Source organism: Podarcis liolepis (assembly GCF_965112155.1).
Source record: "Podarcis liolepis genome assembly, chromosome: 2".
In the NCBI taxonomy this organism is placed as follows: Eukaryota; Metazoa; Chordata; class Lepidosauria; order Squamata; family Lacertidae; genus Podarcis; species Podarcis liolepis.
This window is the reverse complement of record NC_139555.1, coordinates 104294607-104315109: the sequence shown is the minus strand read 5'-3', so window position 1 is coordinate 104315109 and position 20503 is coordinate 104294607. Positions and strand designations below refer to the sequence as shown.

At 45.7% G+C, this 20503-nt stretch overlaps 1 protein-coding gene and 1 long non-coding RNA gene across 2 annotated transcripts; both read right to left on the bottom strand.

The window, feature by feature from the left end:
- LOC310702231 lies at window positions 1-14964 on the bottom strand. The gene is made up of 2 exons (XR_014523382.1): window positions 14702-14964; window positions 1-1331 (listed from the first exon to the last, which is right to left on the bottom strand). It is a non-coding gene; the product is annotated as an uncharacterized lncRNA (long non-coding RNA).
- Window positions 2738-19814, bottom strand: LOC310701813 (monoacylglycerol lipase ABHD6-like). The gene is made up of 9 exons (XM_083493213.1): window positions 19396-19814; window positions 12993-13131; window positions 10348-10504; window positions 8839-8952; window positions 8302-8434; window positions 7627-7784; window positions 6096-6150; window positions 4354-4454; window positions 2738-3168 (listed from the first exon to the last, which is right to left on the bottom strand). Exons 2-9 carry the CDS (start codon window positions 13100-13102, stop codon window positions 2992-2994), a joined length of 1005 nt encoding a protein of 334 aa, XP_083349339.1. The 5' UTR covers window positions 13103-13131; window positions 19396-19814; the 3' UTR covers window positions 2738-2991.
- Between the last annotated feature and the right edge of the window lie 689 nt (window positions 19815-20503).

Genomic DNA, 20503 nt, shown 5'->3' with positions numbered 1-20503 from the left:
TTCGGAAATGGAGCTCTTTACTCATTGAATTGCAGCAGATGTACAGCACTGGTTATAATAGTTTATAAAGCCACTCTCTCTATTTGAGCCTGTTTTTGACGCCTCGGTCAGAAAAAAATGCCCTTCTTGTACTAGGTATGTTTTTCCCCTAACAGTGCCCAGCTTTAAAACATGACATGGGTAATAAACCATCCCTTGGTTATCCTAGTAGGTCCATAGATTTAGTTATCATTCCTTACAGTTACTGATAAGCTATTGATGGACTTAATACTCCATGAATTTATATAATTTAATAAAGCCACCTGTTAGTAGCCACATCTTGTGGCAGTGAGTTCCATCAGTTGTTTTATGTGAGGTTTACAGCTGTCCTGAGCCTAATGCCAATCAAACATTTCAAAAGCCAAAGCTTCAAAATTTATAAGGATGGGAGAAGACTGTGTGTACCTATCTTATCTGCAAAGTGTTTGTAAGCCTCTGTCATGCCTCCATGTTTCTGTTTTTTTCTATTCATTTTTAAACATGGGGATTGTTTCATGTTGGAGTGTTCGGTACAGTTGGAGAATAGCTTTAATGCTGTTGTCAACTTCAGCTTTGGGAAGTAAAGGTAAGCTCTCGAGTTGAAGGACTGTGTGTACATTTTCCTGGGGAAGCATTCCTTAATAATGTCAGCTAGTCATGCTCAGTTTGGTTTATTAAAGTTGAACCATAATTGACAGGATAACCAGCATTATGTTTGTACAAGAAAGCTCTACTTTGCCAAGTTCCTTGAAGCCCTGTGGAAGTACACTATGGAAGAATAACCTTGCCGCTTGCATGTTCCTAAACGGCATGACAGAAACACATGCTATGTCCTTCAGAGGTGGCGAAGACTGTCCCTTTCACAACTTTTTAAATGAGGATTTTCTTTTGATGATGTCCTGCTTTCTAGACTATTCTTTCTGCTAAGTCTAAAGAGTGTGGAGGGCACAGATCTCTTGCCCATTAACCAACTTTCCCAAATAACAGGAGGAAAACATGATTTGGACGATTAGAACCTCGAGTTCTAATGCCTGTCTCTCTTTGCTGGCGCTACCCATGGATCAACAATCACCTTCATCGCATTATAGCGAGAGAAGCAATTCTGAGTCATGTCAAAGTCCATAGCCCATCTTTCTCTATGTGACATCCTCATGTACAATTCCCACAGTCTAGTAGTGCATAGGCTGGTTGAGGTTGATAGAAGTTGTAGTCCAAAACTTCTTAGGGACACAGGATTGCTGGAAACTGTGCTACATGATGCTTTACAAAGAGGAATAAGGGAAGGAAAAAATCTAGGTCCCTACCCCAGTGAGCTTACAATATAAATGTCAACACTGGAGGAATTCTGAAAGGAGGAGGAGTTTGGATTTGATATCCCGCTTTATCACTACCCTAAGGAGTCTCAAAGCGGCTAACATTCTCCTTTCCCTTCCTCCCCCACAACAAACACTCTGTGAGGTGAGTGGGGCTGAGAGACTTCAGAGAAGTGTGACTAGCCCAAGGTCACCCAGCAGCTGCATGTAGAGCAGCGGAGACGCGAACCCGGTTCCCCAGATTACGAGAGTACCGCTCTTAACCACTACACCACACTGGCTCTCCACAAGGGCACCTAGGGATATGAACAAACATGGTTAAATGGGCAAGTTTTAATCCTTTAAAGACTAATTTTGGACTAAGCACCATTGGAAACAACTGGACTTTCTTTTGATTGACATTCATAGGTCTGTGCTGCAGAGCTTCATTTCCCTTGGGGATGTGGACTTAAGAGGCTAAGCAATATGTTGTATGGAAAATGTGCGCTTTGGGGGAAGGAATTGAAGTAAAAGAAGTTGAGAACTATGCAGGTGATCCAAGGGGAGTATCCCAGAAACAGCACCAAAACCGAGCAGATCCATTGCAGTTTCTGAGCAACTTGGTGGTGGTGGAAATGTCAGCGAATATTAGAAGCAGAGAGATAATGGTGAATATAAGGCAGAGAGGAGTGAGCCCAGTTTGTGAAGCTTGGATTGCTTTTAACAGGAAAGACCAGGCAGTTGTGCTGGATGTGGAAGGGCACGGGACTTCGTAAAATTTGAGGAGGGGCATCACAGACTTCCCAGTATGGAGAGAGAAATTCTCATTGGATGCTCAGTTTGGTTAAGAGGTGAAAGGACAGAGATCTGACAAGGGAGGTGTGGCCAGAGCTTTATTGAAAGGATGGAGAAAAATGGCAGCGCTTCTATTTTTCCAACGTATTGTGAGAAGTGTCTGAATAAGGATTTGGTGGCAGATGGAATATTGACTGTGTAAAAAGGGACCTGTCTTTCTGGCACCGCCATCTCAGCTGAATCTGGGAAGCAGCCTAAAGTTTGTCTTTAAAATGTATATGCTGTCTGTTGAGATAGCAAGGTGCATTTGACAGATCTGTCCGTTTCTGAAGTGCATCCTATTTTTGAAATAAGGGAGAGGGGAAGTGACAGGCATCAAGTAAAAATTACACAATATGATTCCATAAAGGCACGCAGTTTGGTTTTATAATTGAAGGCTGTGACATGAGCATGGGGAACTTGGGCCCTCCCCAGTTGCTATAGGGCTCCAGCTCCTCCACCCCTGACCATTGGCAATGACTTGGGGCTGGTGGGATTTGGAGTCCAACAACAACAACAAACACCCCAGGTTCCCCACCTCTGAGCCCCAGTGAACTCAATGAGACTAATGTCTAAATAGACGTGCATAGGGCTGTGCTGCAAATCGTGCAATTTAATTCCGGGTTCCAATATATCAAAGGAAAGAAGTCAACTTGAACATTCCAGAATCCTTAAGGTCAGTCCAGGGCTGAAAGGTGGGACAGAACCCACTTTAGAAATAAATAAATAACCGTCTTGCAACAAATGGGGGAAGCCAGCACAGACACCCACAACATTATGCCCCGTGTTTTTTCTTTCCAGAGTAGGAAGTCCCTTTAAATACTCCAGCTGCCGGACTCAGTGAGGTTTATGCCACCTTCTTCGTCTCTGCTTTGTCACAAACTGAATTGTAGAATTCTAGGATGAGCTTTGCAGATTTCTTGGGTCTCTCGAATGCTATGAAGTGTCCACATTTATCCAGCATATGCACTTGGGAGATGGGAATTGCTGTTGCCAAAACTTCTGCGCCGGACGAATCGAAGACCTGAACAACAAAGAATGAGTATACATTTCCCCCCTGGTGTCTGCATGGCACTGGGAGGAAATCTCTCACCTGTGACTATTGATAGCATCCCTAACCTTTGGCGAGTTGTGGTATAAATCTATATTGTGTTATCATATGACTATTACCATCATCACCATCATCAGTAGTCAGTCACAACCCAATCCAACAAATCTCCCCTCCCTCTCAACCTCCTGTGGACCCCTGCCCCCAAATCTGCTCTAAAAGGGTTGGGGGAGCAACCAAGATCAAATTTGTGGGGCGGTGGACATAGGGGGGAGAGGAAGTCCTGCTCCATTCAGAGAGCTTTCGCCTTGCGCAGTAACTTTGCAACTGCTAGGTGGTACTTAGTGACAAGCTGAATCCCAATTCTGCTTGTAGAGTCGCCCTACTGACCAACTGATTAAGCTCATTTGCACAAGCATCTCAGACTGACTTTCATATAATAGTAAAATTCACAATACAACAAAGAAAATACAGAATCATTAAAGAATGCACAGTTATTGTAATATTATTCACCTTACTCTGGGTCTTCATCCCATTTTGTATTCACCTTCCTAAATTTGAACTCCAATGTGATTTAGTATGTCATCCCTTCAGTGGGAATTTATGTTCCCCAGGGCATCCATATTACCTGTTCTCTTAGGACAGGGCAGGTGTTGGAATTGTGGTGCCTTAAATTTCAGATTATAAACAAAGATTGATTGGACTGACATGGTAGTTTGTTGGTTGGCATGTGCCTATTTGTATCTCTTTTAACGATTGGTGGCTGTAGTGTCAGGATGTATGCTTCAGTTAGGTTTGTAGAAGCCATAAAGGAATTATTTGCTTGTTTTTCCTGCCTTAGATGTCCAGCTTAATAAAGGCCATGAACCAAGTTCTTTGTTTTGAGCTAACCTAGGCCATGGTCTGAGAGCATGTGATGCAGTCACCTTGCTAAAGCAAATACAGGTCTGGGCCTGGTCAGTGTCTGGAGGAGAGACTGTCTAGGAAGCCCATGCATGCTGCCATGGTTTCCATTATGAAAGGTGGGAACATAAATGTGCCAAATTTAAATAAACGAACCATTCAGAACAGCAACAACCTCGGGAAATGAAATGCCACCGAAGCGGCTCACTTTTTTTGCCTCGCTCCCTAGGAACACAAGCATGCGCACGCACAACTTACCTTGTCACTCCGGCCCCATATGATCTGTGTAGGTGCCTTAATCTTGCTCATATTGTCATGAAGGCTGTATCTGGACTTAGCACTGGAGATGTCTAAGAAACCTTTACCAACAAGAAAGCAGAGTTAGGGCTATTTCTGTCATGCGTAGAGGGGAACCGTAATCACAATCTTCTGCAGCTTTAAAAAATGTTACCTGCTTGCGTTAATTTGATCAGGGGCTGTGCCACAGAGGAAGGACCTTTAGCTGCCTCCCCAGCTGTTTTCCTAATTAATCTCCCCCTCCCCAGCTTCACTTTGCCTTTGGGGGGAAAACATGCAGCTGCATTTACTGTACAGTGGTGCCTCGCAAGACGAAAAGAATCCATTCCGTGATTCTCTTTGTCTAGCGGTTTTTTCATCTTGCGAAGCAAGCCCATTGACTGATTAGAGGATTAGCGCTATTAGCGGCTTTTAGCGGCTTATCAGCTTATCGGATCAGCTGATAAGCGGCTTAGCGGCTTAGAAAAAAGGGGGGGGACCAGCAGGAACTCGCAAGACATTGTCGTCTTGCGAAGCAAGCCCATAGGAGATTCGTTTTGCGAAGCACCTCCAAAACGGAAAACTCTTTCGTCTAGCGAGTTTTCCGTCTTGCGAGGCATTTGTCTTGCGGGGCACCACTGTATTGGCCTGAATATAAGCCGCACCCCAAATATAAGTCATACCTTTAAAATTAAAGGGGGGGGGGAGGAAATGACAATATCTGAGGAGGAGCAGGGGCCAAGGGGGGCCAAGGAGGCAGCGCCTTCACTCCGGTGGCAGTGGGCAGCAGCACTTCCAGAGGGTCAGCACCACCATGGCCCCCCCACAGGACAGGCGGGGAGAGGTGGCCGCTGGCGGGACTCACATGCCCCTTGGGTTAAAGCCAGGCAGCACCTCGGGCTAGCACCAGTCCCAGCACACCGGCTGCATCTCCTGTTCCTCCTCCTAGCAGACCTTCTTGCTCTCTCGCTCTCTTGTCTGTGCTCCTCCCTTCCTTCCTCCTCCTCTCCGCCTTCTGGCTCCCTCTTGGGGACTCCCTCGCTGCACTGCCATCTTGGGAGCGGGCCCAGCTGAAACCAGGCAAAATCCAGGGACAAGCCCGCTCCAAGCCAATTTTTGTAAGGTCGCAAATATATGCCACTTTTCACAGTCAAAATTTTTTGGGGGGGGAGTGTGGTGTATATTCGGGCCAATACAGTAAAAACAAATATTATTTGTTCAACTTCTCTCCCACCCTTTCGAAGGAGTGCAGGGGGTGAATAATAGCAACCCCTCTGTACCACAACCAGGGATGTCTCACTCATGCATCTACTTGGGCCCTCACTGCAAAACTTCAGATGTGTCTCATAACAGATATCATAGCTAGTAGCCATTGATGGCCATATCTAGGTAGTGCTGGTAGAGTCCCCAGTCTGAAACCTTGGAGAGCCACTGCTAGTCAGTATAACTAAGTGGACCCAATGGCCTGACGCAATACGACATCTTTCTATGCTCCAGTGATAGCTTGAATCCATAACTTCCCCTTTCTCTGATGCATGAGCACCTCTCAAGGATATTTAGCAAGCCACTTTCTGCTTCTTCAGAAAACTGGAATGTGTGAATGCAACAGACTTATGCAGGTATGCTTGTCAGCTGCCGAGTGCGCTCCTGATTCTCAGCTGGCTTAACTCCATGTAATGTGTGAAGCAACATAGAATGACTCCACAACTGGTTTCTCTACTTACATGTTATGAAAAACATCTTATGTGGTCTCCGATCATCGAGATAACCCTTCAGCAGCTAAGCATGGAAAACAAGAAGGTTTGAGTCAAAGATGACAACATCGGAAGGCTGTGAGGTTCGAGTCAGGGAACGATATGTTCCTTTCTTAAGGCAGCTGCTGGTGGTGATACATTGGATTCTCTGGCTATGTATTTCATAGACCGGATGGAAACTTGGCATATCGACATTTAAAAAGAATTATAAGGCATATCAATATGCGAAGTACAATCTGTTGCCTTTTTTTTTTTTACAGCGTGTGAAGAAATTAATAGAGCATTGCTATAAAAATGAGGCTAACGGAAGTAAATTCACCTCAGAACTGTTCCACTTTTATGAGTTTATAGGAATTATCAGCTGCGTATTGGCAAAATGGCTGTTAGAGTAGAGAAGCTGTGGTGGTAGTTGCTCATTCTGGTATTTACACATTCATTGGCCTGCTGCTGCCAGACCATAATGATGATGATGATAACAATTATTTATTTATACCCCACCCATCTGGCTGGGTTTCCCCAGCCACTCTGGGTGGCTTCCAACAAAAGATTAAAAATACATTAAAGTATCACTCATTTAAAACTTCCCTAAACAGGGCTGCCTTCAGGTGTCTTCTAAACGTCCGATAGTTGTTTATTTCCTTGACATCTGATGGGAGGGTGTTCCACAGGGTGGGCGCCATTATCAAGAAGGCCCTCTGCCTGGTTTCCTGTAACCTCACTTCTTGCAGCGAGGGAACCGCCAGAAGGCCCTCAGAGCTGGACCTCAGTGTCCGGGCTGAACAATGGGGGTGGAGATGCTCCTTCAGGTATACTGGGCCGAGGGTGTTTAGGGCTTTAAGGGTCAGCACCAACACTTGTGCTCAGAAACATACTGGGAGCCAATGTAGGTCTTTCAAGACTGGTGTTATATGGTCTAGGCAGCCGTTCCCAGTCACCAGTCTAGCTGGTGCAGTCTAGCTGGTTATCACGGTCTAATAGATTGGTGGTGTTTAGATGCTAACATGCATTACCTCACTTCAAAATAGGGATGAGGCAGCCTTGCTGGCTTTGGGGGCCCAGCTCCTATCATATTTACCAGTTGCAGGTGAAAGGTATCCTGGTATTACCTAGAGGGAACTTGCACTCTCTTGCCAAAGACCCATCCGGACCAGCATCCCCTACTCACAGTGGCCACCCAGATATCTTCTGAGAAGCCCACCAGCAGGACCTCAGTGCAACAGCGCTCTCCCCTTCTGTGGTCTCCAGCAACTGGCATCCAAAGGCCATTGTGGCTGGTAGCTGTGGATATCCTCTTCCAGAAATTTATCCAATCCTTTTTAAAAGCCATCCAAGTTGGGAGCCATATCTACCTATACTGTGGGAGCTAATTCCATAGTTTTCAGATTTCAGCCTGTGCCTTTCCTGCTCAAGCAGTTTTGAGGAGTGGGGATAGGATGTTGGCATAGGTAGGAGACTTCACTGCGGGGGGATTGGGTATTCTTTGGAGTACAGCTTCCCTCACCTGTCTGTTTACAATGTTGGGGCGATGCAAGCAGAGTCGGAACAAGTGTTGGCCCTGCTTGTCAGTCACTGGAATAAGAGTAGTATCCTCAGGGTTCCTGGCCTGAATCAGCTCTTTTAAGCGCATGAAGAATTCGTTTTCTGTTGGATACTTTAGACCTAGGAGTTGGGAGACAATGCAGAATGGTCCAGACAAACCAAAGCAATTCGTGGCACAACCGCAGTTTCAACAGACAAGATGGCCGCAGAATTTAAAGGATCAACTAGTCAAAGCAACCTCAAAAGCAAATGGCGAGGCACCAGCTGGGGAAAATGTTCCATAAGAAGGTCACCATTACCATGGGCTCCAGCTCCACACAGTGGCGTAGCGTGGGGGGGTGCAGGGGGGGCCGCCCGCACCAGGTGCAACATCTGGGGGTTAGGGTTAGGGGGCGCAAATCTACAGGTTAGGGGGCGCAAATTACTTGCCTTGCCCCGGGTGCTGACAACCCACGCTACGCCACCGGCTCCACATTGGCCAAACGATTCATGCATTGCAGGAGGTTGGAGTAGATGACCCCAGGATCACCTCCAACCCTGCGATGCTATGACTTAGTTCCGAGTTTCCAGGAATAATCACCCATGTCATTTTGGAAGGGCAACTGGAGAAGGAGATCTGAAGAATTTTGGTACTCACCTGCCGGGCACAGGAGGGACAAGGAGGAAATCTCAGATGGGTACTGAGCAGCATAAACGCCGGCAACCATTCCTCCCATAGACATGCCAACCAGGTGAAAAGGCTTTTTGCTCAGGCCAATGGCCTCAACAAACTGAAATAATAAAAATATTATTATTAAATTATTATTTATTTTTATGCAGTGCAGGTAAAGAGAAATTGTGTTACATATATTTAAGCAGTTTTATGACCCTATTGTAGCAACTAAGCCAGGCAGGGTGTTTTCCAGAGAATACGGTGATCTGTTTTATTGGTCAGTTATTCAACACACAAAACCAGGCCTCTCCTAGAGTGTTGGGCCACAACCTGCAAACCAGGGTTTAACTCCCAACTTGGTTTCTTCTAAGCGGCCCATTGGCCCCAGTTGAAGTGATCACACAGTCAGCCATGATGGCAATTCCCACATTCCACCAATCAGTAAAAGGTCTTCTCTGGGAACCACTCGCCTGCCAGCTTTCAAGATAGAATGGGTCTCTGTTGGGTAAACGGAGGCCTTACCTGGTGTATCCGTTTAGTCTGAGCTGCAGCTGTGTAGCTTTCCCCCAGCAGGCGAGTGGTTTCTCCATGACCGGGCATGTCAAGGCAGATCAAGTGGAGGTTACGAGGAAAGAGCTGTGGAAAGACGACGTTCTTCATACAAAACCAAGGAATCAAAACAAGCATAGAATCATAGAGGATCATAAAATTGTAGCTAGAAGGGCCCACAAGGGCTATCTAGTCCAACACTCGGCAATGCTGGAATCTTTTGCCCAGTGTGTAAGTCTTTCATGCTCTACCAACTGCATAACTGGACCTCTTCGTTGCTGAAGGGTGGTGTGGTTAAGGTGGCATATTTTTTTAGCAGGATGGTCTCATCAACAGCCCAAGAGATCTGTTAGGATAGCTGCTTTCCTCACCTTGCCTGGGCTTGCTTAAGAAAGACCTGAGGGAAGGCAGAAGTGAGGGAGGCCCTTATGCCATCAGCTTCTGGAGAGACCATCAGTCAGCCTGAGAGGACTCTGTTGCTCTGTATTTTATATATTTTGTTTGTTTTAGCATTTTAAGATTTTAAACAACCTTGGGTGCCAGGGAAGAAAGGCAGTAAAAAAAAAGGTAAAGGACCGCTGACTGTTAAGTCCAGTCACGAACGACTCTGGGGTTGTGGCGCTCATCTCGCTTTACTGGCTGAGGGAGCCAGCATTTGTCTGCAGACAGTTTTTCCAGGTCATGTGACCAGCATGACTAAGCTGCTTCTGCTGCAACGGAATACCGAAACCAGAGCAGCACACAGAAACGCCATTTAACTTCCCGCCGGAGCGGTACCTATTTATCTACTTGTAGAGAAGTTTAACAAAGGCCTCAGCTGCACGATACATTGAAAGTATAATACCACTTTAAACTGTCATGGCTTCCCCCAGAGAATCCTGGGAGCTGTAGTTTGTTAAGTCTGTTAGGGGAGCCTTAACTACATTTCCCAGGATTCTTTGGGGGAAGCCATGACTGTTAACACGGTATGGGAGTGCTTTGCATGTAGGGTGTGGATGGAGCTGCTTTGTTCCTTTATTTAACAGAATTTGTATACTGCTTAATTGTGAAAAAGCCTCTAAGTGGTTTTCATAATATATATATTAAAGTTGTTGCCAATCAAAGCCAGAGTTAAAAACAAGCTAACCTTAAAAAGCACCATAATCAAAATAAGCAACAGTTTAAACTATATGTGGTCAGGTAAAATTACATATTAAAATACATGTCAGCTTTACATATCTGGGTAGACTTGCCTAAACAAAATATGATTTGCATACAAAACAATATAGCAAGGGAAGGAAGGGTGAGATACAAATTTAATAAATAAATATAGTCAAGGGGTAGAGAGTTCCAGAGTGTTGTTGTGGCCACGCTAAAGGATTGATTCCTTACAAATGCAGAATGAACATTTTTGTGGCACTTGCAAAGGTGCCAGTTGTCGAGTTTGAAGCAGCTCCCTGGGCAAATATCGGGCATTGTCCGAATAACAAAATGGGAACCTACTTGGATTGTATTTAACCATATGTTTTTGTCAAGGGAGAACCCGTGAAGCATCAGCATGGATGGCCGAGGTCCAGGCTGCCCCCGCGTGAAGTAACTGAATCGGTAGCCATCACAATCCATATGCTCCACTTTCACACCCCTTCTATGACGTTTGAACCTAAAAGTATAGAGAGAAGCAAGATGAGGCAAGAGTGATTTTGCACTTCCAGTTGACATCAGGGTGGCAGAGTTTCTGCTGCTCACCAGCTTTGGTTTGGCCTGTTGTCTAACACATATTGCAGCCAACCCTATCTGTTTCCAGGGCTCTGAAGTCTCTTCAGCCATCGGAATTGATTACACTGGTAACTTGGGTTACAAACACCTCAGGTTACAGACTTCGCTAACCCAGAAGTAGTACCTTGGGTTAAGAACTTTACCTCAGGATGAGAACAGAAATCATGCGCTGGTGGCGCTGTGGCAGCAGGAGGCCCCATTAGCTAAAGTGGTACCTCAGGTTAAGAACAGTTTCAGGTTAAGAACGGACCTCCGGAACGAATTAAGTTCGTTACCAGAGGTTCCACTGTATATTAATATCTATTTGGTTTATGATATAAATAATCAGATATTATTACATAACAGCTGAGTGTCCAAGGTCCCATTTGCACTATACATTTAAAGCAGGATGATAACACTTTCAAGCAGCTATAAAGGTAAAGGTAAAGGGACCCCTGACCATTAGGTCCAGTCGTGGCCGACTCTGGGGTTGCGGCGCTCATCTCGCTTTATTGGCCGAGGGAGCCGGTGTACAGCTTCCGGGTCATGTGGCCAGCATGTCCAAGCCGCTTCTGGTGAACCAGATCAGTGCATGGAAACGCCGTTTACCTTCCCGTCAGAGAAGCTATTTTTCTACTTACACTTTGACGTGTTTTCAAACTGCTAGGTTGGCAGGAGCAGGGACTAAGCAACGGGAGCTCACCCCGTCGCGGGGATTCGAACCGCCAACCTTCTGAGTGGCAAGTCCTAGGCTCTGTGGTTTAACCCACAGCGCCACCTGCGTCCCTTCAAGCAGCTATGGCTTTCCCCAAAGAATCCTGGGAGCTGTAATCTGTTATGGGTGCTGAGAGTTGTCAAGAGGCTCCTATGACCCTCACAGAGTCCCTCTTCCTAGGGAATTCTGGGAATTGTAGCTGTGAGCTGAACAGAAGTCTCCCAACAGTCCTAACTAAAGTTTTCCAGGATTATTATTTTTTTGGGGCGGGGATGTATGCTGTACTCTAAAGCTCTGCCATCTCCCGTCAGGGCTGCTGGTCTACCAGCTAAATGGACCAAATGATCCAAGTCAGCAGGCAGCTTTCTGTGTTCCTTTCTGAAGCCATTGGGAGCGGTCCTTAGGAGTTTCGGTGCATTGAGCCTTCATAACTACCAGAGAAAACAACCTGTACGATCCTGAGGAACAGCTGCCAGTTACCCTCCCACAGCAGAGAGTTGCAATCCTGAGGTTACTGATGGTTTGATAGCCTAGGGAAAGACACAATTCCTAGCCTGACTTCTCTGTGTGTCAAAATTTGACTCTCTTTGCCCTTTTCTGATACACCTGCTTCCCGTTCAAAAAAAATACCTTGCATTTAGGTTGTGAGCACACTGTGCCTTTAAAGCACACTCAAAACATACCTCTGCTCAAAGAATTCTGGGTGCTGTAGTTTACCTGCCACAGAGTTGCCATTGCCAGCAACCTTTAAGAAACTACAGTACCCAGAATTCTTTAAAGGAAAGACTGTGCTTTAAAAGTATAGCCTTAGACTCCTTAAAGGGGCCATTTATTGCTATCCTGTTTATTTATGCCTCTTCTTTGCTAGTGTTGTTTGGCAAGCTCTTACTTCCTTGTTTTTGTTCCTTTTTTATCTTCTCCTCTCATAGATTCATGGTTCCTTGGTTCTTGAACTTAATCCGTCCCGGAAGTCCATTCGACTCCTGAAACCGTTTGAAAACCAAGGCGTGGCTTCCGATTGGCTGCAGGTGCTTCCTGCACTCAAGCAGAAGTCACATTTGATGTTCAGCTGCCAAAAAACGTTCGCAAACCAGAACACTTACTCCCAGGTTTGCAGCGTTTGGGAGCCGATTTGTTTGGCAACTAAGCCAGCCCTCCATCAAGATCAGATTTAGGGACTCTCTTCCTGCCTCTGATGCTTGTTTGGGTTGATGGGAGTTGTAGTTTATCAACAGCTGGAAAGCCAAAACTTACCCACACCTGCTCTAGATACTAGAGTCAGACCTAGTGCAGGGTGTTGGAAACAGGTGACCCTCTGGATGTTGTTGGACTATAATTCCCATCATCCCTGACCATTGCTCATGATGGCTGGAACTGATGGGAGCTGGAGTCTGAGAACAGTGGAGGACCACAGATTCTCCCTCGCTGTCCTATTGCAGCTGTTAGCTTCCTGGCTTCCTGGCTTCTGAACTTGCACCAGACAGATACTGCTTCCTGGTTAGGACACTGCATAGTTGACCATGGATGAAAGTCAACTCATGTATCAGATGTTGGTGGGCTCCCAACACTCATCACACTTGAACATTCCTGCTGAAGCTGATGGGAGCTGGGGTCCAACAACATCTGGAGGGCCACAGATTCCCACCACTGCTGTATATAACCTGAGCTATGCACTCACCACATCATGGTCCTGAATATTAGTGAAGGCAACGCATGGTACCGCACGAAAAGGGTTGATAGGATAGTCATAGGGATGCGAAAAATTGTCTTGATCACGGTGAGATCCATGTCTGCTGGTTAAGGTGGTTCTTTGCGGTCTGCACATAATAAACCAATCAGACAATCAAAGAAAAGAATAAAGTCAGTTAATAGGATGTCAATCCTAATGCCTGCAGTTCTGCTAGAATTTCATTTCCCAGAAGAGCAGATAAAGAAATCTTAGGATTACTTGAGAGACCTGTTTCTTTTGACATTTGGGGATATATTTTGAAGTAGGGTAATAATTTTTCTTTGTGCATTTATTGGAAAGAAAATTGTTTTCAGGTTATGACCAGATGCTATATTTTTCCAAAGGTACATTTGAGGTTAATTTTTAGGAATGTCAGAAGAGGAGAGGAAATAATCTTCACATGTGATGGACATGCGGTGTGGTTAATGCATCCATAAAGAAAACAACCAGTATAACATTAGTGTTAGAAGTGGACCACTATAATACCAGAAGCTGATTTCTTATATAGAGGCTGCTTCATTTGGTCAAATGTGATACTGCCCCATCAACCTCAACCAGCCCCCACCTGCTTGACTAAGATTTACAACCAGTCCAGAGGACAGCACTGGCTGCCATCTTCCTCCGCCATAATATCAGGGCTTCCCCTTGTGGAACTCAACAGGGAGGGTGATGGGGACAAATCTCTCATGTTGTTGGCATCCGTCTGTCTTGGGAGTTGTTCCGCCAACAAGCCTGGTGCCTGAAGCCAGCTCCCTGTAGAGCACATCCTTGGGAATCCTGACATCTTCCATTCTGTGGACATGACCAAGCCAGCGTAGACTTTGCTGAGACAGGAGGGCGAACATTCTGGGAATGTGGGCTAGGGTGAGCACATCTTTGTTTGAGATGCTGTCCTGCCATGTGATGCCCCAGATCCTCCTGACACAGTGTATGTGGAAGCCGTTGAGGCATCGGTCCTGGCGGTTGTAAGTTGCACACCTCTTACTTCCATAAAGTAGCGTGCTCAACAAGCCTGGTAGGCCTTCGTCTTGGTGTGTTTCATCAACAAGGCAATTGAAAGAAAAGATACTTAAAGTTAATACAAATGGAACTGGTAGCCTAGCTGTGTGATCCGTGTTCTGCTTAGATAGACTACCATGTACTCTTAAGTGGGGCTTACCCTTGAAGATGGTCCAGAAGCTCCAGCTAGGGCAGAATGTGATGAGGCAAGGAGGGACTGTATAACACTTGTCCTGAGAGAGCTGAATTGGCTGCCTATTTGCTACTGGGCCCAGTTCAAGAAGTGTCTCTCCCCATATCTGCCAACCCAAGCTGTACATTCTGCAATGAAGGCCTGACGAGTTGCCCCATCAAAAAGTGTGGCTTATTGTATGGTGCCTCAGGAGATAGGCTTTTCTATGACAGCTGCCTTCCCTCATGGGCAACCTCTTGGAAGGGTCAGAGACCAATGGTGGGCAGGATCAGAGGCAAATAGTAGGCAGAGCAACAGGTGTAATTCATTGTGCAGTAGGCTACATTCCAGCTATACAAAAACCAAAAAGTTCTACACTTGCCACACACTCCATCGAGGTAGGACAGAGGTATTATTGCATGCAAATACACATTCCATGCATGGAAAACACTCAGGGAAGGTCAATGAGGGCCACTGGGTCCATCACCTCCTGGCAAATAGAAGGGGAAGAAATGGAGGCAGTGAGAGATTTTACTTTCTTGGGCTCCATGATCACTGCAGATGGTGACAGCAGCCACAAAATTAAAAGACACCTGCTTCTTGGGAGAGAAGCAATGACAAACCTAGACAGCATCTTAAAAAGCAGAGACATCACCTTGCCAACAAAGGTCCGTATAGTTAAAGCTATGGTTTTCCCAGTAGTGATGTATGGAAGTGAGAGCTGGACCATCAAGAAGGCTGATCGCCGAAGAATTGCTGCTTTTGAATTATGGTGCTGGAGGAGACACTTGAGAGTCCCATGGGCTGCAAGAAGATCAAACCTCTCCATTCTGAAGGAAATCAGCCCTGAGTGCTCACTGGAAGGACAGATCGTGAAGCTGAGGCTCCAATACTTTGGCCACCTCATGAGAAGAGAAGACTCCCTGGAAAAGACCCTGATGTTGGGAAAGATGGAGGGCACAAGGAGAAGGGGATGGCAGAGGACGAGATGGTTGGACAGTGTTCTCGAAGCTCCCAGCATGAGCTTGACCAAGCTGCGGGAGGCAGTGGAAGACAGGAGTGCCTGGTGTGCTTTGGTCTATGGGGTCATAAAAAGTCGGACACGACTAAACAACTAAACAACAACAACCTTTAGGGATGTTGGTGTATTCCAGTACAAACAGAAACTACATGTGTTTGCTTATTTGTCCCATGTGAGAAACAGAAAGCAATCCAGTGAATACGATAGGTATTGCTGCTTTCAGTCTGGTAAAAAATGTGTCATTTATTGCATCTCCTCCACCCACCCGCCATTTGTATTGCTTTCCCCTTACATTTGAAGGAATGGTATGGAGTAACGTTACGGCAACACAGTTTTCATTATTACATAAATTCCATAAGTTACAGAGTTTCACCACAATGGGCAGCGCGATAATCATGTACGTGTTGGTGGAAGATGAACTGCAGCAGAACAGGAACCGGGTTGCATGTGACAGACACAGAGCGGGAATGGAAAAACCATGTCGTCTTTCATTGCTACCTACCTGTGCTCTATTCTCATCAACCCTCTTCTGCCCGGATTCAGCTTGTCCTCCTCGTGATTCATCCCAAAAGCCTGTTTAGGACTAAGACTTCTGGAGGTGTTGGTGAATTGCAACCCAATTGTATGTTATGAGTGTGTTGTTGATGCACCTGGCTCCAAACCTCTGGCTAGCTTCCCACAAGATCTTGAAACAGATCTTGAAAGATGCAATAGTGCTCTGAGTGAAACTGTTCTGGGCAGCTCCTGAGCCAAGGGAAATAATTTCTCTCATCATCACCTCCCAGGCAGAAGTAAAACCCATTTGAACCTCCGGCAGATTAGAAGCAACTATTCCCATGATTATTCTGGCTGCTTATCCTGGGGGCTACAAACCCCAGTGTGGACTGTGTGGGGTGCAGCAGGTGAGGGGGGGGTGGAAAACCCAGATGTCCTTGAACTACAACTCCCACCATTCCTGACCGCTGTTTGTTGTTTGTTTGTTTTTTAAAAAATGTTCCGTTTTAACCAGGTCTTTGGTTGATTTGATTGACATCCTATGCCCTTTAAAAATGTGGGTTTTTTTAAGGGGGAAGTTATTGGATTGTTGTTTTCATTTTGATTAAGTATTTTGTGGTTTTATATTCTGATTTTATTCTGTGAACCACCCTGAAACTTGCGGGTATAGGGCGGTATATAAATTCAATAAACAAATGAATAAAAATAGGTTTATAGGTGCTAGAATTTAATTAAGATTTGAGGTACTGAAAGCTAGTCTCTCCTCACATCTGGTGTGAGGTGATAGCTAGACCCATGTGTGTATTTGACCTGCATATTAGACGTGTCTAAACCCTCTGGAATTAGCACGTGTTACAGGCTAAATAAGGCAAGCTGGTTCTAATTTACTCTTGACCAAGTTCCACGGAGGAGGTAGCCTGTGGGGTATTGAGCCGTTTAGCACAACAATACATCAAAGGAACTCGCCACAGAGAGCAAAGAGGTGGGGCCCTTTTGACTCCAGAGATAAGGCCATGAAATTTGGGCTTGCAGGGAGGAGTTAAGCAACGAAGCTGGGAAGCAGCGTGCTGGAGAGAGAGAGAGATGAAGAGCAACGTTTGAGAACAATGGTAGCTATGGAAGAAGCCACAATCTCTTGGAGTATGAATGTTGTGGACCATTCCTACATAGGCTCAGGTTGTATATATGTGTAAATAAACCATAGATCATAAAGACACCACAGTCTCTGCTGTGCTTCATTTCAGAAAAAGAAAACAAAGGCCTTAGGTAAGTGCCTGTCATGGACCGGTTGGATGAAGAGGAATGGTGAGAGGAGCCAGATGGGGAAACACCAAGGGAAGAAGGATCAGAACCCGGGGAGTGGTGGTGGGACAACGATGAGGGAGAAGAGGGAGCAGACTGGGAAGAGGAGGTGTCGGAAGCTGAAGAGGTAATAGGGCTTAGTGAGCTGGGAGAGTCTGTGGCAGAGAGAAAAGCAGAAGCAGAGACAGAAGCGGAAGCAGGAGAAGAGGGAGGCCAAGAGGCAAAGATGAGTCAGGTTGGTGAAAAGGCATGGGTGTCTCCCCTTATTGCTGCAACAAACTCCCCTCCCCATTGTCTCCCAGAACCAGAAGAGGGCTAAAACAGGTGGAGCAGTGGCACTCTCCACACAGGCACAGTCTCTGATTGCTTGGAGAAAGTCCTGGAGAGGAGGGGGCTTAAACGGCTATGAGGAAGCAGGGACTTTCCATCTCTGCAACTGATCCATTGGCCGAGTCCTACTGGGGATGAACTGCTGGGCTCATTACACCACCAAGCTTGTGCAGATCGTGTTATTGCTAACTCCAGCTTGCACAGTCCGATTTACTGCCAGCTCAGTCCAGGCAGCGCCTGGAACTCCTTGCTGTGGATATTGGGAGTGGCGTGTAACAATATGTATGCAGTTGGACTCTTCTGAAGGTTTATCCATAAGGAAATAGTTGACTTTATAAGGCAAAGGTCCTGCCCATTTGCTCAGCTGAATAGATTCCCCCTCCCCCCGAATATTTAACCAGAATCTCCTTTTTGTAACTTGAAGCCATTGGTTCAAGTCCTACTCTCCAGAGCAGGAGAAAACAAGCATGCTCCCTCCTCCATGTGACAGCTCTTAAGATATTTGAAGATGGCTATCATATCTCCTCTCAGTCTCCTCTTTTCCAGGCTAAACATACCCAGCTCCTTCAACCATTCCTCATAAGGCTTGGTTTCCAGACCCTTGATCATCTTGGTTGCCCTCCTCTGCACACGTTCCAGCTTGTCAACATCCTTCTCAAATTGTGGAGCCCAGAATTGGACACAGCATTCTAGGTGTGGTTTGACCAAGGCAGAATAGAGCAAGACTATGACTTCCCTTGATCTGGACACTAGACTTCTGTTGATGCAGCCTAGTATAGCATTAACTTCTTTTGCTGCTGCATCACACTGTTGACTCATGTTAAGCTTGAGATCTAATTTTAATTTGCACAGTTATTTATTTATTTATTGTTTTAAATCCCCCCCCCTTTCCTCCAAAATGCTCAAGGCGGCATCCACGGTTTGTCTTCTCCCCTTTTTATCCTCACAAAACCCCTATGAGGTAGGCTGGGCTGAGAGGCAGTGACTGGTCCATGGCCGCCCGGTGAACTTCATGGCTGAGTGGAGACTAGACCCTGGCTCTCCTAGATCCATTGCTCTAACTCTACACTACACTGGCTCTTCACCATACTTTTTTTGTTGTATTCAGTTACCTTGCAACTCTGCAGTTCTATGATTTCAGCACTGAGCACCTGATCAATCAGGCTTCTAAGGTGTTTATTATAACGATTTAATTTGATCTTCACAAGTGACTTTTAGCCCTCTTTGTTCTGTTCTCTTTCGTTACCTTTGCTGATGCTTTTAGAATTGCTTTTTTGTTTTACTGATGGGTTAATAATATTAATATTAATAATAATAATAATAACAACAACAATAATATGTTTCATTTTGTATCCCTGCCCTGGTATTGGTACCAATGAAGAGCAGGCTATCAATCTTTTAAATATTAGTAAAGAATATATATATTTTTAAAAATAAACTTTTAAAATTTTTATACCGCCTGTCATCTGTAGATCTCAGCATGGTTCAAAACACAAAATTACAACAATATAATATAATATAATATAATATAATATAATATAATATAATATAATTAATATAATATAATATAATACTGATTAATATATATATATATGATATAATATAAAACTCCCATCAAAGGGAAAATTATAGTATCACTGACTGGCAAACATGACAAAGAGTAACAAATTCTTCTTATGTACGCTAGCATTCCTCCTTATGTATACCACTCTGTGTTTAGCAGAATGCCAAAAGGGTAAGAGGAATGCGTGGCATAGATCAAAGCGCTGTGTGCAATAGATTGTTTAGATCAGGCATAGGCAAACTCTGCCCCCCCCCAGATGTTTGGGACTACAATTCCAATCATCCCTGACCACTGGCCCTGTTAGCTAGGGATGATGGGAGTTGTAGTCCCAAACACCTGGAGTTTGCCCATGCCTGGTTTAGATGTTGCTCAGCCTGCCATTCTCCATGCACACATTTGAGTTACCTGCGCACATATACACAGCAATTCGCAAACTCTCAAATTCCCTGTTTCTTCCATGGAGTCTTACCTGGGACGGGGAGTTGTGCACAGGTGTCCACTCTGGCTTTTCACTGCTGCCTCATTTGTTGGTATCTGCATCTTCCAGCTGGGTGGAGGAGTCTTTTAAGGACGTCCTTCCTCCCACATCTAAAGCCTCCTGGACACCGAAGGAGCATTCGGCAGCCGGGCTCATCACAACTCCCCACCCAACACACATACACACAAACACACTGCCGCCTTGAAATCACCAGAGGTTCTGTGATGAAACACTTCAGGGCCCATGACTGCTACTTCTCTGGAACCTTTGGGCTTGTTCCTCTCTAACTTGGCAGCCTCCTGCTGTAATTAGGTGCCCAGCCTCATTGCACGGAGACAGTTAAAGGTGACTGGCTGCTCTGGAGGCAAAGGAGACTCAGGTGAATGAAGGTTGTGGCTCTCCCCCCTTGCCAATCAGGGAATCCCTAGAGAAAAGAGCAATAGCAAGGAGGAACCTGGAGGCCAAGTCCTAGAAGGAAGGGCTGAAGGTGCCCGGAGAAAAGACAATTAAGAGGCAACGAGATAGCCATCTTCAACTATTTGAAGGGTTGTCCCATATACAGTGGAGCTAATGTGTGCTTCTGTTGTTCCAGGTCAGGGGTGAACTGGAAGTAGGCTGCATAGGTAATATGTTACACAAGAAACTGCCTTCTGCTGAATGGGATCATGGGTCCATCGAGTTCAGTATCGTCAACACTCAGCCAGAAGTCTCTTCCATCCCTACCTGGAGATAGTGAGGAACGAACCTGGTCCTTGGACCTGGTTGGTAGATCTTGGGCTTCTAGGTAGGCCAATCAGTGTTGGCCGGTGCCCTTTGGGGCTGGTGGGGTGGAAGGCAGGGGACCCAACAGTATGTGGAGCCTGAGCCAATGGCAGGCAGAGCCAACTCATTCTGGTTTCTTCCCCATCGTCGCTTGTAGAAGTCAGCAGGGAGGACAACACTGAGACTAAGGACAGGGCAGCTGATGGACACTGCCACACCTTGGTCCAGGTGCAAGTAACCAGGCATTTTCTGCAACAATATGTGAATTAGAACACACAGAGGGTTGTAGCCAATATTTGCCCTACTCTTGAGTAGACTCATTCGAGGCAATGGACAT

What these genes read in the sequence shown, in the direction of transcription:
- LOC310701813 (XM_083493213.1), bottom strand. Translation starts at nt 13,102, where the DNA reads ATGGATCTCACCGTGATCAAGACAATTTTTCGCATCCCTATGACTATC. An exon ending in GTCCCTCCTGTGCCCGGCAG is followed by an intron (nt 7,785 to 8,301) that starts GTGAGTACCAAA and finishes CCCAACTCCTAG; the next exon opens with GTCTAAAGTATCCAACAGAA. An exon ending in TAAGATGTTTTTCATAACAT is followed by an intron (nt 4,455 to 6,095) that starts GTAAGTAGAGAA and finishes TTGTTGGTAAAG; the next exon opens with GTTTCTTAGACATCTCCAGT.